The sequence below is a fragment of the Drosophila montana genome, unplaced genomic scaffold (genome assembly GCF_035044405.1).
Source record: "Drosophila montana isolate Dmon_TW-CO22-7 unplaced genomic scaffold, ASM3504440v1 contig_2438_1, whole genome shotgun sequence".
Classification (NCBI taxonomy): Eukaryota; Metazoa; Arthropoda; class Insecta; order Diptera; family Drosophilidae; genus Drosophila; species Drosophila montana.
This window is the reverse complement of record NW_026997315.1, coordinates 1,339,139-1,355,414: the sequence shown is the minus strand read 5'-3', so window position 1 is coordinate 1,355,414 and position 16,276 is coordinate 1,339,139. Positions and strand designations below refer to the sequence as shown.

At 38.8% G+C, this 16,276-nt stretch overlaps 2 protein-coding genes across 2 annotated transcripts; one reads left to right on the top strand and one right to left on the bottom strand.

Annotated features, from left to right (window-relative positions):
- The first annotated feature begins 178 nt into the window (after positions 1 to 178).
- Rpn8 (regulatory particle non-ATPase 8) lies at positions 179 to 1,515 on the top strand. The gene is made up of 2 exons (XM_064682028.1): positions 179 to 553; positions 614 to 1,515. The coding sequence occupies exons 1-2, from the start codon at positions 379 to 381 to the stop codon at positions 1,468 to 1,470; spliced, it is 1,032 nt and encodes a 343-aa protein (XP_064538098.1). The 5' UTR covers positions 179 to 378; the 3' UTR covers positions 1,471 to 1,515.
- Positions 1,516 to 2,355: 840 nt separating this feature from the next.
- Positions 2,356 to 15,688, bottom strand: SerT (Serotonin transporter). Its single transcript, XM_064682029.1, is given in 8 exon segments — positions 2,356 to 3,589; positions 3,647 to 3,847; positions 4,987 to 5,281; positions 5,434 to 5,886; positions 5,951 to 6,161; positions 10,266 to 10,542; positions 10,639 to 11,240; positions 15,637 to 15,688. Coding segments are annotated over 7 exon segments (2,334 nt in total). The 5' UTR covers positions 10,849 to 11,240; positions 15,637 to 15,688; the 3' UTR covers positions 2,356 to 2,902.
- Between the last annotated feature and the right edge of the window lie 588 nt (positions 15,689 to 16,276).

The window sequence follows — 16,276 nt, the reverse complement described above, 5'->3', positions numbered from 1 at the left end:
CCAACGCTTGGTATTTTATTCCATTGTTTTTTAGTATTTTAGATATCCTTATAACAACATTATACCAGGAAGGTTTTGTTGTGTTGTGTAAAGCTTATCGATAGCTGTACTTATAGAAATTTTCTTGCTTGTGCATCGAAGTTCAGATACAACTATCGCATTTGCAGAACAATATATATATCGATATTGCGTCCATCTCTAGACACACGTCAAAGAAGAAGAATTTGCTTGTCATTTCGGTGTTTCGCTCAATTGTTATCCGCAACAAAAAAACATTTGTTGCAATTGTCGCAAGTACGCTTTAAAGAAAACACAAGCATAGTACGCTGTGCTTAGCAAATCCCAAACACTTTACATACCAAACGCCACAAATTCAAAATGCCGTCGCTGGAGGTAAGCGTAAACAAAGTAATTGTCCACCCGCTGGTTCTGTTATCGGTTGTGGATCACTTCAATCGCATGGGCAAAATAGGTAACCAAAAGCGCGTCGTTGGCGTGCTTCTCGGCTGCTGGCGTTCCAAGGGCGTGCTGGATGTGTCCAATAGCTTTGCGGGTAAGTAAAAATATATTAAAAACTTAATTAAGGCGCAATACATATACAAATGCCCTGCAGTGCCATTTGATGAGGATGACAAGGACAAGTCGGTGTGGTTCTTGGATCACGATTATCTGGAGAATATGTACAGCATGTTCAAGAAAGTGAATGCACGCGAGCGCGTTGTCGGCTGGTATCATACCGGACCGAAGCTACATCAGAATGATATAGCCATAAATGAGCTTATTCGTCGCTACTGTCCAAATTCGGTGCTTGTCATCATCGATGCCAAGCCCAAGGATCTGGGCCTGCCCACTGAGGCCTACATAGCCGTCGAGGAGGTGCACGACGATGGCTCACCCACGAGCAAAACCTTTGAGCATGTGCCCAGCGAAATTGGTGCCGAGGAGGCGGAGGAAGTGGGCGTTGAGCATCTACTGCGCGACATCAAGGACACCACCGTTGGCAGCCTGTCGCAGAAGATCACCAACCAGCTGATGGGCCTCAAGGGCTTAAACGCGCAATTGCGCGACATAAAACAGTATCTGCAGCGCGTAGGCGACGGCAAGATGCCCATCAACTATCAGATTGTCTACCAGCTGCAAGACATATTCAACCTGCTGCCGGACATAACCAACGATCAATTCACGGGCACCATGTACGTAAAGACCAATGATCAGATGCTGGTCGTCTATTTGGCGTCGATGGTACGCTCCATAATTGCGCTACACAATTTGATAAACAACAAGCTGGCGAATCGGGATGCTGAGGAGGGCAAGAAGATAGTCGAGGGGGACAAGGATGGCAAGGATAAGAATAAGGATAGCAAAGACAAGGAGAACAAGGATACTAAAGATAAGGATGGCAAGGACAAGAAAACTGATGAGAAATCAGACAAGAGCAAGGACGAGGGCGGCAAGAGTACTAAAAAATAGGAGCGAAAGAAAAAACGGAAATCGCGTCGCAAACGCAAGAAGCAGCCGTAAACAATGCAAACAACAACAACAACAGCAGCGACACAAACAACAACAACAACAACAGCAGCGACACAAACAACAACAACAACAGGAACATATTTTGGCCAGCTTAGCGGAGACTGTTACACATGTCGAAAATAATAGCATACATATTATTCTTCATAACACATAAATATCGTACCTAGTTATATTTAATACACGCAGCAAAATCCTCTTTAACTATTTTGTGTAGCTAAGTACGCTAAACAGTAACCAGCAAGTTGATGTAATTAAAACTTAATTAATTTAAAATTAAATACGAATATATCATTTAATGAACACTTATAGGAAACTATATGCAGGTGATTATGATGTCGAAAACTGGAGAACGCAGCTGGAACAACTTTCCCCTTATGCATATAAATATTGAATTAAATTTCAGGAACAACGCCCGGATTATAAAGCAATGCGGTTTTTACTGAAGAATGACTATTGTGCCAGAAATGCCGATCTGCTAAAAATGTTTAAAATATAGCTCTGAAATTTAATATGCAATTAACATTTCTTAATTTTACGGTTAATCCTGAGCATCTTTAGGAGCATTGGGATTTAATTTTGAAGGTGTACTGAAATTTCGCGCCAGCAGATACTATTTCCTCTCGTTTTCCATTAAATGTAGCGTTTTTGAGAATGAGAAAATATTTTTGCTAAAGCGGTATTAAGAAGTTCCGATTTTCTTTGACTTTTACATGTACATATGTATGCAGCATAAAAATATCACCAAAAATAAAACATTTTCCATTTTCTTTTTTTTTACTACTAAAATTATATTTAATATCATCAAAAAACAATTGTAAATGGCTGTTCTACAATTGTTTTTTTCAGTGGACCAACAAGAAGAAGTTTGTCTGTGAGATTATAGACTTAGGCATATGCATTGTACAGGGTGTTCTTAACAAGTGTAGCTAAGTATTATTTATCTTGCGATAATGCTATTAAAAAGCATTTGTTACCAATTAACTTTCACATTATACAATTATTATTTAACTATATTCTAATAGCAAATGGAACAGCTTGAATTACTTTTCTTTTCTGAACAACTATAATACTTAGTTTATATTTTTGATAATGTATGTAATATGTATATATATAGAAAGTTGTAAGTTTTAGATAGTTTGTAGATTAGGCGAGTATTTTATTCTAGTTTAAACAATGAGTTGTGCACTAACAATCGGTATACGGTATTACAATTACAATTATTATAACTTTATACGATAAATACTTGCAGTAAAAAATGTAACGTGAGCAGCTGGCCAAAAAGAAAAGCTCTGCAAATGACTGTTTGCAGAGATTTCTTTTTTTGATTTTAACAATTGTGTCTTCTTCAGCATCATCATCATCGTCATCTTGTTTAAACCAACCACTCACTGGCCAGGGGAAATTTGAGCGGCTTGCAGCTGGTGATCCTCAGGGCGCAGTTATTGTCCTCGGCAGCAGTTGTTGGATAGCTTTTCTCGTTGACCGAGCCGAGACTTAAACTATGGCTAAGACTAGCACTAGCACTATATGTAATAATATCATTGCTATTCCGTAAGTTTGTGTATGCCATCCGGTCCTTCTCCTCCACATCCACATCGAATGCGTCTCCTGCATCTGCCTCCATGTAGCTAAGATTATTTGTGTGGTAAGCGTAGTAACTGTTGAAATCTAGCAGTTTATTACTGCTGCTGCCAACATTTGTTGTTGTTTTATTGGCCGTTGCTGTTGTTGTTGTTGTTGTTGGTGAAAAGCTTTTACAATTTAAATTATAGTTTCTGCTGGTGTGTATCTTTAAATGCACAGCATTGTCATGTCACACCGAAGTACCCTGTTGACCCGGCACAACCGAGCCACAGCTCACGTCCGGCTTAAACGACTGCTGCATCCGCTGCTGGCAGTTGCCCTTCGACGCAATGAAGAATTTGTATATCATGTATATGGGTATACACATCACCGATGAACAGGTAACGGCCCAGCCCACCTGAATGCTCCACGGCGGATAGTAGAACTCCTCGCCCAGCATTTCCTTATAGCCCAATATCGAGAATATAAATATGGTCTGCAATAGAACAGGAAATTATAGCTAATATCAGGTCTCGTTAGACTGCCCACCTACCAGCAGGAAAACTGGACTTATGTACGTCCAACAGATGCGCCAGAAGATGCCCGGCTTAGAGCCCAACATTTGCTCCACATCCGAGCTGAAGCGATCAACGCCATAAAACCAAAATACGCCCGCAGCTTCGACAAATACCACAAAGAGTATGGCCAGACCGGGTCCGTAGACATTCAAAAAATTTACCAAAACAACACCGCCCTGAAAAGCACAAGTATAGAAAGATAATTATATCAGAAACAAAGTTAATTTTATAAGATAGAATATAAGAAACCAGAATCAGGAACCGCTAAATACCGATGACCGAAATCAGGAAGTGTCCGTTTCCTTTCATTCCTTGATCCAATCCGCCAACGGAGCGATGCCCAAAAATACTCTTTATTCAATCCGACTACATCAGTTTGGCTGTCCAGCTAGATTCAAACCATACTTCTTCTATATTTTAAATTTCAATAAGCCCCAAAATGTTCTTATTGAAATACATCCCACATGGCTTTAATTTATTATCAGAAATATTAATTAGTATTTCTCTATAATAAAAATTCTAGTGAATCAGCATAAGCTCAAGCTCCTTTGATAACATCATACGCATTTCCAAACCAAAACAATAAGAATGCCCAGCTGTAGCTGGACTGCCCCCAAAAAAAATGGATGCAATTTTGCGAGCTGCGGTTGATTAATGGATGCAGGCGGTGTTCCGGTTAAGATATGCATAGAAATGGAATAGCTTGATCCGTTGACCGATACACAAGTCGAGTGGCCAACTTAAATATATATGTATGTATATATAGAGGATACTAAATTACAATTTCAAATGTAATCAGGCAAAGTGGCAATGGACAAACCAGGGCGTCAAGTGTTTGGCCAAGAGCAAAGGCAACAACAGCAACAACAACAACCACCTTGGCGAGCTGGTTGTGGTGTGTGCTCGGCCAGGCCAAAAGCAAACAAGCACTCGACCCACCAGCCTGACAGGTGATAAAAATGCAGGAGCAAATGCGGAAAGATGGTTGGACGCTGGGCAGGCACTTGACTGAAGCTGAGTAAGTATGTGAGATTAACTGAAGGAACGATAAAAAGCACTTAACATGGCAATCCATCGTTTTTTGCCTCAGCTAAACTGGCATATTTAAACAGTTGTCCATCCCTCCCTACCTCCGTCCGTCCGACCGTCCGCAAGACAATCGCCAGTCATGGCAGTGGCTGCGTTTAATGAGCCATGTGTGTTGGCTGCCCTTCAGCAGCTTCATGCATATGGAGCAGCCAAGGCGTCCACACGCACTTAACAGTTAATTAAACGAATCAGTTCGCCTGATAGATAAGCGACAGCAGCTACTTACATAGGTCATTGTGGGGAGAGCGCACAGAAAGATGAACATGAGCAGCAGCAGCACGAAAAGCTCACGTCGTCGACCAATCACACGTGGATACTCATCGCACAGTGCTGTTATCATCGCCTCCAGGCCGCCAAAGGTGCTATCCAGTCCCAGCGTGATGAGCATCAGAAAGAATATGATGCTCCAAAAGACCGAACCGCTCATCGTGGCTATGGCCTCCGGATAGACAATGAAGACAAGCCCCGGTCCCTCCAAGCCGACCTTATCGATCGATGTCTTCTGCACATAGGCCATGTAGCTATTTAAATGATAAGATAGGTTAACAGATATACATATATCGAAGTAGTTCAAAGCCCGGTTAAATGGCCAAGAGGTGGCACTCAACAGTTTTCCACTCATTTTCCACCGAAGTAGGTGAAATTATACCTTATGTCTATATTAGGTACTCACCCCAACACCGAAAAAATAACGAATCCAGCCAGAAAACTAGTCAGACAATTAATGCTGCTGGTTATGAGCGCATCCCTGTAGCAATTGTTATTAAATTTATTATAGCTAGACAGGGCGAGCAGCGTGCCAAAGCCGGGACCCAGCGAGAAGAAGATCTGTGAGGCAGCATCGATCCACACCTTGGAGTTCTTCAGCTTATGCCATTCGGGCGTCAGATAATACTTGATGCCCTCATCGGCGCCAGGCAACGAGACGCCGCGCACCAGCAAAATGATGAGCACCACATAGGGTGCCAGGGCGGTAACCCAGACGACCTTGCCCGCGCTACGCACACCCTTCCACAGCGAGAAATAGACGAGCACGAATACGCCAAAGACACAGAGCGCCAATGTGGGCTTGACGGGACCCATGAAGTCCAAGCCGTTGCTCTTGTAACTCTCCAAAACTCGACGCCTGAGTTAAAAATAATTGCTCAAATAGTTGCTTATTTTTTTTTGCCTCCAATTCTGGCACTTACTCGAAAAACTCCTTGGCCGGCGATGTGGCCAGCTCCGTGAAATTCTCGCTGGTCACGGGCATACAGTTTTGTGTGTTCCACGGATTATCGCACGATGTCCACGGCAATTTTGAGGTAAACGAGGCGAATAAATAATATACCGCCCAGCCAATAATTGTGTTGTAGTACATGCCCATATAGATGTCGATCAGACAAATCGCATAGCCAACACCTGTGCGGGTTGTAGGGGTTCGTCAGTATTTTCATTTATCATATATATTATGCCATTTTATTATAGAAATATTGTTTCTTTTATATTTAGTATTTCTTACAGCCCTAAAATTTATTATTACTTGGGTAATTCCTTAAACTTATTTGCATATCAATCACTATCAAAAAAACCTTTAAATATAAATCGAAATATCTGACATGTTCGACATTTGTAAGCAATAATCCCATTAATTGAAATTGTCCTTTTTGTTATTATTTTCATTATTTATTTTTCTAAATTTATAGACAGATATTCTGTAGTTTTATAATATTCTAAATAATTGCGCTTTCCTAACATTTTCTTCCAAAAAGTTTGTCAAACAAGATCCAATTATACATTCATTATTTTTATACCCTGAACCCTTTGAAAATGGGTAAATAGTATATAATGGCCTAGTGCAAATGTATATAAGGCAGTAAAAAGCATCTCCGACCCCATTAATCTATCCATGTTCGTCTTTCTGCCCGTCCGTCCTTTTGTTCGTCCGTCTCTCCGTCCGTATGCAAGAACGCATCGATCTCATAACCTATAGAGCTAGAGAAATTTTGAACGTAGGTCCTCCTAGAGCCCGCGCAGTACGAGTTTGTTTCCGATAATCGATAACTTGCCCCGTTTTCAACCAATCGATAAAAAAACAATATCCAAATCCCATTTTTATCGCAGATCTCTTCTAAGAGCAAGAGATTAGAGTTATAGAATGTATAGATCAAGTATATTTCCCTTAGTCGGGCACTCCCGACCTCTAGTACATTTACTTGTTAACAATTCAAAGATAGTTTTTCAAAATTAATAAATGTGTCCCCAAATTGAAGTTGTCCTTTCCTTTCAACTCTTATTTATTGAATTCTACTTCAAGTGCAACCTACTAAACCAGTTTTATGGCACAGTTTAAATCTGAAATCTTTTGTATCAACAGGTAGCCATTGTATGCCTGTGTGTGTGTGTGTGTGTGGGTTTGTGTGTGTTCGTGCAACATGGGAATGCCAATCTCTGATTGATAACGATGAGAGAAATCATCAAGTTGAAATATTCCCACGTGACATTTTACACATTCCTGCTTATTGGACACGGGACGAACGAACAGTTAACTGAGATGTCTTCACGGATTCCAATGCAGGGCATCTAAATACACTCACCTGCCTGGCGCCCAAAACCCCTCCCCACCCGTTCAACGACACGATTTATTTGATGATGCCAATAAGACACGTCACGTGATTTTGAGTTGGTTTGCCGCTTCGCTTTGCTTCTACTCAGACTTTGCCACAAGCCATTTTTATTATACACTTTTAATACCCTGTATGAAATGAAACCGGGTAGAAAAGCGGGGTATATTGAACTAGGCGGAAATAGGATGCCGAAGCCATTATCTCCGATTACGTTCATTTAAGTGAAAGAAAAAGTTACCCCTAAGAGATTTGGTACCCTTTTTTAGGTATCCTTAGGAAAATAGAAAGGCGATGCTAATGAGTTATACATCTCTACCGTAGCTTTATACTGCCTCTAAAAGTATCTTCATGCTATCTTCCGGAAGATAAATGTTCGCTACGCTATCATTTATAGTAAGGAGTGTGTTAGTTAAGTACAGGATATACGCTAGTCGAGAACTCTCCACTGACACAGTCTTACAAAGTTGTGTTTTCTCTTTTGCCATTTCTATTCAATTTTAATCGCCTGGCAGAAAGTTGGCGCAAAGGTTTCGTAGAGCAAACACTTGTTGAGCAAATGATGACTGCCACAAAGTAATGTTTGCCGTTCAGCTCAGGGGTCGGGGCTCCGGAAGCGAGGCGAAGGCGAAGTGGAGCTGTGCCCGAGTGCAGGGCAGTGAGTCAGCAAAAAGTTGGTGCAAGTTTAAAGCGCTGCCAGCCGCAGAATAAATCCACTTGTATGGGAAGCAAAATCCATTTGGCAGCATTTTGTTTGCCATTTAATGAAATTATCAACTTGATACGCAAAAACTTTCGAGTGTCTTCGTATCGGAGATAAGTCAATTTTAGGAGGCGCCGCCCTGGTGCACAATTTAATTAGAGCTCATATTGCGCCTGATTTGTGCGCTATTCAAATATAAATTTCACTTGAATGCGGCATTAATTGTTGCAACAAATTTCACTCTGGCTTATCAGCCAACTTGGCTCTCAGCACAAAAACTCAGTTCAGCCGAGTGCGTGTCCTTTTCAGGCCGACTCTGATAATGTCGTCAGCAGCACGTTGGCAGTTGGACAAAACAATGAAGGCAAACACGCCCTTGGAGACATGTGTTGGCCCCAGGCTGCGGGCTCGGCCGCTTGGCCGCTCGGCTCCAAAAATCCCACCCAAAATTACTGTAACTGGGCCGGCTCGGTCCGGTCTTATCGCAGCCCAAGCATCGACCATCACAAAATTTCTGACAGACTTTTTAGGGCCATCATCACATGTGCGTTTAAATAATATGTGTTATTAAAGCTCTAATATTGAATTTATATACAATTTATGACATTTAGCTGCAGGCATTCAACTGTGCAAATATTGAGCGATTATTTGGCCGCCTTAATAGATGCCAATATGCAATTTTACTCGCGGCTTTTATTCAATATTTGTGATTCATTTATGTGGAGCAGGCATAAACATAAATTACAGGTAACAAAAACACGTTTACCTGAGGGTATTATGTGGGAATTGCGGGTGGAAAATGTAGACTAGATACGATTAAAAATGGCATAAGCCATTGATGGTGATTTTAAGTAAAATATATAGTATCTATTAAATGGATATAAGAACAAAATGATTTAATCGAAAATAACCAACCAGTTGATTTTGTGTATACATATTATATCTCGATTTAACATATCTGTTGATTTAACAAATGTTGAGAGAGTTATAAACAAGGCGGAATCAACCGGCAGGTTTAAGTCCGGCTTGCAGCCTTACTTATAATAATTATATAATTAATAGTAATACATAAATAATTATTATAACACATTTTTGAACAATTAATTTATGATTTCGGGGTACTTAGCCCATAAAAATATACGATTTTTAATCACACGCGGTATTTGAAAATCTTGATAACATATTTGTCTCTGGCACAAAACTTTTTAATTTAACCAATGCATCGATTTTTATTGATATTGGCCAAAGTGCGCTCAGATATCATCAAAAAATTATTTTATCATTTATGACATTCTAGAACTACGCGCCTTGGCCCAAAAAATGCTGTTAGAAGTTGAAAGAATTTAGATAAGATCTGATAAAATATATGTGCTCTAATACCTATTAAAAGTTTTTATGTCTGATCTCATCTTTATTATACCATTTTCTTCCATTGAATGGGTCAAGGCTATCAAAGTAAACAACTAGAGAGAAAATGTAAATTACATTTCAAAGAAAACAATTCAAACAGTATTAACTCATTCATTAGCAATAATAAAAACTAAGCAAATTTCTAAAGATTCTCTCAATTAAGCTTAACACCAATTAAAGAAATCGCGACTCTAGGATTTAAAAAAGAACATGCTGTTAACTCTAATTCCACAATTCCACACTACAATGTCCCAACGAAAATATGAACAAAACGAGAAAGTAAGGATATCTTTGGCACGCCGAAATTTTAATACCCTTATAGACATTTACTTGTTTCTAGATATGTGAGAATATTGAAGCTTGAAAATGCTGATAAAAATATCTTGGAAAACACAATATTTTTTAATATGATAACCTACTTTTAGACCGATCTTTCCCATCGTATAGCTGCATACGATAAAGTAGTCAGATGTTGCTAAGATTTTGCATATATACGAGCATAGTGGCATTAATAATTGCCGAGTTTGGTCAAGATATCTTAATTAACAAAAAAGTTTTTCATAAATTAACCTACTTCTCGATTGATCGTTCCTATGGCAGCTGTATGATATAGTAAATATGTACTGCCCGCAAAAAAAAGACGGACCAATGAAATATTTCAAGACGTTATCTCGAAAACTGAGAGACAAGCTAGAGACACGCTCTAGAATATATATACTTAATGGTGGCAAAATTATAATACCTGCAAGGCTATAAAAAGTCGTTTTAAAGAAAGCTCGCTTGACTCACCCTTCAAAGCCGGACAAATGCGCTTCCAGATGCTAAGGCAGCCGCAACGATGGAACTGACCCAAGGCCAGTTCCATATAGAAGAGCGGCAGGCCGCCAAAGATGAGAAAGAGGCAGTAGGGCACCAGAAAGGCACCGCCGCCATTCTGGTAGCAGATGTAGGGGAAGCGCCAGACGTTGCCCAGATCGACGGCAAAGCCGATGACGGCCAACAGAAACTCGGCCTTTTGGCCCCAAGTTTCGCGTTGTCGCTCCGTCACGGAAACGACCAAAACTCGCTGCAAGCAGAAGAAAAACTCAAAGTTAGCGGCAAGTGGGATTGGGAGCGATGCCTGGTTGCAGTTGCAACGGAAATTAAAATGAATTCCACTTGCCTCATTGTTGGCCAAGCGCGGCGCCAGCGGATCGGTGACTTTGGCAGGTGTCGCAGTATCGCCATCATCCTCGTTGGAGTCATCCTCATTGTTGGGCGACTCCTTGTTGTTGCCCCACGGTGTGGCCGTTGCCGTTGACGCCGACGTTGCCGCCGCATTGTGCCCGAATTCGGTGCTGTTGTTCTTGCTGCTGCTCATGCTGCGATCCATGTTGCTGCCAACCGTTCGAATCTCTGGTTGTGCCTGTCCGGGCGACGTTGCCGAGTACGGCGATCGCGGCACTAGCGTGGCCAGCCGGACACTGCCCTGCGCCACGGGTTGCTTTTGCGGCTGTGCCACAGCCGAAAGCCAGAGCCAAGGTCAGGCTCGTGCACCCAATATACCTCTTTCTCTCTCTCTCTCTCTCTCTCTCTCTCTCTCTCTCTCTCTCTTGCACTCACTCGCTTACTGTGTGCTGCTGTTAGGCCTCTTTAACGTTCGCTGTGCATCCAAAATTGCACTTTGCCCTCAGTGTTTACATGCTGGCCGGCGCATCCTTTGGCGGTGGGAGTGGCAATGGCTGCGGTGGCTGACCTTGAAACTGCAATTGCGATTGCCATTAACTGAAAGCGGTTAAAGGATTACTCGTAACTTCAATGGATGCACAACTAATGAGACTCCTCCCCATCGCTGTTCACACACACACACACACGCACACACACACACACACATACACACACGCGCGCACACACATACACGCCCAGAAACACCTATTGACAATGGCATTGCAACATTTGTATAAGGTGGACTACAGGTGCTCGAAAATTTATATATTCAAAGGTATGAGCTAATACCAGGGTGCTTCAAGACGGTAGAAAATGGGAGCATAAAATATAATATGCAAAAAAAAATAGAGATGAAAATGTTAATAATATATGTATATATATATTATTAATATTTATAATAAGATTTAAATTGATGATAACAATAATAATTGTTAAATTAATATTAATAATAATAAAATTTATTTTTATTATTACTATTATTTTCGGCATTGTGTTTATATTTAAAATAATACTAAAAATAATAATAATAAAAATAAAATATTTAACTATTTAACTTCGATATATATAAATATAATAATAATATTTAAAATAAAATTAATATTTATAAAACTACTATTTTGATAATAATAATAATAATAATAATATTTGTAGCAATAATGTCTAAAATAATATTAATAAATATAATATTTAAAATAATATTAATAAAATATCAATCGAAATTAAAATGAAAGTAACTGAAGTTAACTCTAGAAATCATATTTATTGGATAAACATGCCTATTATCTGAATATTATGTTAAATATAATTAGAATTATTATTATTTTCAATATTATTTTTAAAGATTTATTATTATTATTATTATTATTATATTTATATTATATTATTTTTCAATAATGTGCCAATTTATAAATAATAATTGTTCCGGTTGCGATGTACGAACCGTAAGTCCTGGTATCCTAGAACTACATTTATATATTCTATATTTTATCGCAGTATTTAACAAGATCAAAAAAAGACATTGCTTTTTTATTACTTTTCTATTCTATCCATAGTTGAAAATAATCTAAGCTAACTATGCGGGAGGTAAGCAAAATATGTTGCTGGGGATCTTTAAGAAAAATCATCTGTCTTTATTTTAATTTAATTGATGGTTTACTCGAGGTTTTGAATTTAAGCAAACAAGTTGTTTTCTTTCGATTAGCAAATATATTTCGACTGATCTTCGGCAGTTTTCTTTATACATCATTTCTTATTTGAATAAGCTTCACTTAAACTAGTTAAATTCGCGCCTTAAAAAACTACTAATTATATGTTGTTATATGTTTTGAGATACTTTCTGTTATTTTTTTTGTTAATGGCTGCCCCTGACCAGACGCACACATACGCACTTCGCGGCAAATGTGTTTGTATTCACTCGGTCAGATTGGATTCCCTGAGGTGTCCTTTGTCGGGTAATCTATGGCTCAGCGATTGGGCCGAGCCGCGCTGGGGCCAACGGCGTCCAGTTGGTGCGCATCGCTGGCCAAATTGACGATGTTCAATGTCAATGCTGTAAATACTTATGGGACTTAAATAGGCTACATATTGGCCTGTATGGACATTGTTTGGCCTTATTCTGGTCCTTATCAGTTACCGTTGCGATGCGTGCATAGCCAACGGCGGGGCTTAAAACTATTGTCCTCGCAAATGTTGTCATTTCAAATATTTGTTTGGATTGCAGCGATTGAGAATACTTGAACTGAACCTGTTGGATTGTTTGCATAGGATTTGTATTCCTATTTGTGGGTCAGTCATGTTTTATCTTTCCTGTCCCGTATAGCTCTAATTTATTGCGCTCTTGAATCGTTAGATGAAGGCATTTGCATTGCTTTTTAATTATCATTTAATGTTAGCAACGCCTTGCACCTGTCGCATTCACAGCACATATCTTTCCAAATACCTTGTCTATATGTAGGTGAAGCTGTCTCATAACAAATTCTGATAACACAAACAACACAGCGCGAATTCGAAATAATTAAAAGGCACTTAGAGATAGGGAGAAAACGAACGACATGTGTGAATTGCAAATTAATTGCCCATGTTAATTTGAGATAAAAAGAAAATAGAAATTAATTATTTGCAGTATAAAAACATAAGTAAACAGAGCATAAGGGTGCTTAACTTAGAAAATTTAAATCCAAAATCGGATATTGTTAATCAAGAATCGGATAATAAAATTATTATAAGCTATGTGAACTATGTAAACTATGTGAAATTCATAAAATTCATCATATCCTTGAGCACTTAAGAATCTTAAGAATTTTTTATTATATTTTTATAAATATTATTATCATATATAATATATTTTTTATACTTATATTTGTTTTAAGGCTTACATATTTATTGCCAATTTTGATTGCAAACAACTTAAGTTCTTTCAAATATATTTTACAAAAACATGGTTAATATACTTTTCCGCGTTCCAAATTATATTTTAATTTAATAATAAGACAAATTTTTAATAATAGGACAAATTTGAAATATTAAAAAACGAAATGCAATGTTCAGCATATAAATAAATAGCACAATAATTTAAATGAAATTTGTAAGTAAAATAAAATACTTCATGATAACTCATTGCTCACTTTTAAAGACATTTTTTTTTAAATAATATTAAACAAATATTGGGGAATCAAGGTCTTCCAGAAAAAGTAGATGCAAAAATGTAATAAATAATATAAATGTAATATTTTAATTTTATGTTTATTTGGTTGATTAGCTTAAAAATACTTCAGAAAACTTACTTTTAATAAAGTAATTTATTTATATATATATATAAATATTTTACAACACCATTCGTAATATCCACAGATATTTCAAGTCATGCATATTGAAAACCACTTCAGAGAGCAACACTTTTTTCTGTCTATGGTCCTTTTTATATGTTAACAACTTTCACTTTTCTTACTGAAGCTGAGCTAGTCAAAACTTTGAGTGGCGCGCGCCGCTTCGCTGTGGCAACTGCTGGCGCTGCGAGCGTGGCGCCTCCTTTTATACGCGCGATGCGCAGGCCGAGAAGACGAAGCGCGGCCAGGACAACAGCCGAGCCCAACTGTTGTCCTTCGTGGTCCTCGGGCGTGTGTGTGTGTGTATTTTTTTTTTTTTTTGAATATATGCAGGCTTCGCTGAGCTTGTGGCGGGGGCTGCAGGGCTGCTGTGGCAGCCTGAGCCGGACAGGTGGCAACTGTAACTTAAATTGCGGCAAACTGTTGCTTTGCCAAAGTCGATTGAATGGCACGGGACTGGCCAGGGGGTGGGCTGTTTTTTGAAAAAGTTAGTCGCTGTTAAATACATGATAAATACTTGGGAAGACAAACGGAATATATCTAGTAGTAATAGCTTGGATGTGGATAAAACAATAACTTTTTATTATAATTTCTTAGTTTGCACTTCTTGTGATACTGAAATCTTGAATCCCAAGGAGCATGGCATATTAATATTACTTTAAACCAATTATTTTATTTAAGCTCTCAAAAAGAAACAGGAATAAAATAGAGTGAGAGAGAGAGAGTAAGGGATGCCAAATCTTAAGTAAGAGTGAGCAGGAATAAAGCCAACATTGCCAAAAATAACTTGTTAATATTTAACATTTCTGCGAGCCTTACTTTGAATTCATGAGAATTGCATAGTAGGGCGGAGTGTGTTGTCAGAAATGTTTTGTAAACGGTTTTGGTCTGCAATTATTAAAAGACAACAAACGGACACACACACACATATACATAAATGCATAAGTACACACATAAAAACTTATCGAGAGCTCCAGTTGAGAGTGTTCGACCAGGCGATACCCTCTGATTAACTCAGCTTGCTGTCACGCTCGAAAATAATTGTATATTTACAGATTAGTACATTACAGTTTCCGAACACTTCTTTCAGATCTCAATCCAAGTTTGAAAAATTTTCAAATTTAAAAAATTTTCGGTATATTCTGGGCCTTACATTAACAACTAAGGTTTATTGAGTTTCGTACCGGTTTAAATATTAAAACTACACTCTATAGATATGTGCAGTGTTGTACCAAGACTTTATATATCGTTAGGTTTTATTATATTTATAATATATATATATTTATTAAAATTTATATTATCGTTAGGTTTTAATTTCTTTAAATTGAGCGCCACATTTGTTGGGTTTGCTATTGGTATGTCAAGAATTTAATCATAACTCTCACAAGACTTCTAGGAAATCAGTTCTAATCAAAACACTTCACATTTCACCATAAAAAAAAATATGGAATTTGTTAATTTATTTATGTATTGAAAAACTATAAATCGCACATTTCGTACACAGATTTAATGTGGCTGAACTTTATGCCGATGCTAATTTTTGCTCCAGAAATAATTCATTGCAAATATTGCGAGCACATGCAGCTGCTCGTTTCAATTATTTAAGTCAAACAAATCAGTTTAATTACAATTGAGCTTGGCGCGGGCAACGCGACGTTTTCTTCTGGGGTTACTAATGAATACTGATTGTGCGCGCCCTGCGCGGCGCACGTTTTATACGGTTGAGGTAGGTGAGATTCGCCATTGGGCGATCGACAGGTAACGCCAGCATGTGTCCAATATTTGCGCTCATGCTCGCTGATGCTTACCTCACAGCTGCGAGCTTTTGTAAGCGGGGCTTATTTAAAGAAGCTTACAGCTGTGACGTCACGCGCGGTATAAGGCTTTGCTCGGAGGCATTGTGGCACAACCTTTTGATCATTTAGACATGACAGAGTAGAACGTTGAGGACTTGCTGTTATTGTTGCCATTTCTTGGCGTGGGCTGTGATCAGACGTCGCGTCTGTCAATGGGCATTTGGATCCGCTTTAAGCCTGAGCACAAGTCATTTCTCATTGGCGATTATTGTACAAATGACAATTTGTGTCGCGTCATCGTCTCTATGCATTTATGAGCTATTACACGCCCCGAAACTTATATAATTGTAATCGGATATCGAATTTCCTAGCCAGCGCCTACGACCACAAGCTGCTTGCATACGTCATCGGCGTGAAGGTGGCTCACCAAGAGACACAGTAGCAGCAGAAACTGCAGCAACAGTCGCGTCTG

What these genes read in the sequence shown, in the direction of transcription:
- Rpn8 (XM_064682028.1), top strand. Translation starts at nt 379, where the DNA reads ATGCCGTCGCTGGAGGTAAGCGTAAACAAAGTAATTGTCCACCCGCTG. An exon ending in TGTGTCCAATAGCTTTGCGG is followed by an intron (nt 554 to 613) that starts GTAAGTAAAAAT and finishes AATGCCCTGCAG; the next exon opens with TGCCATTTGATGAGGATGAC.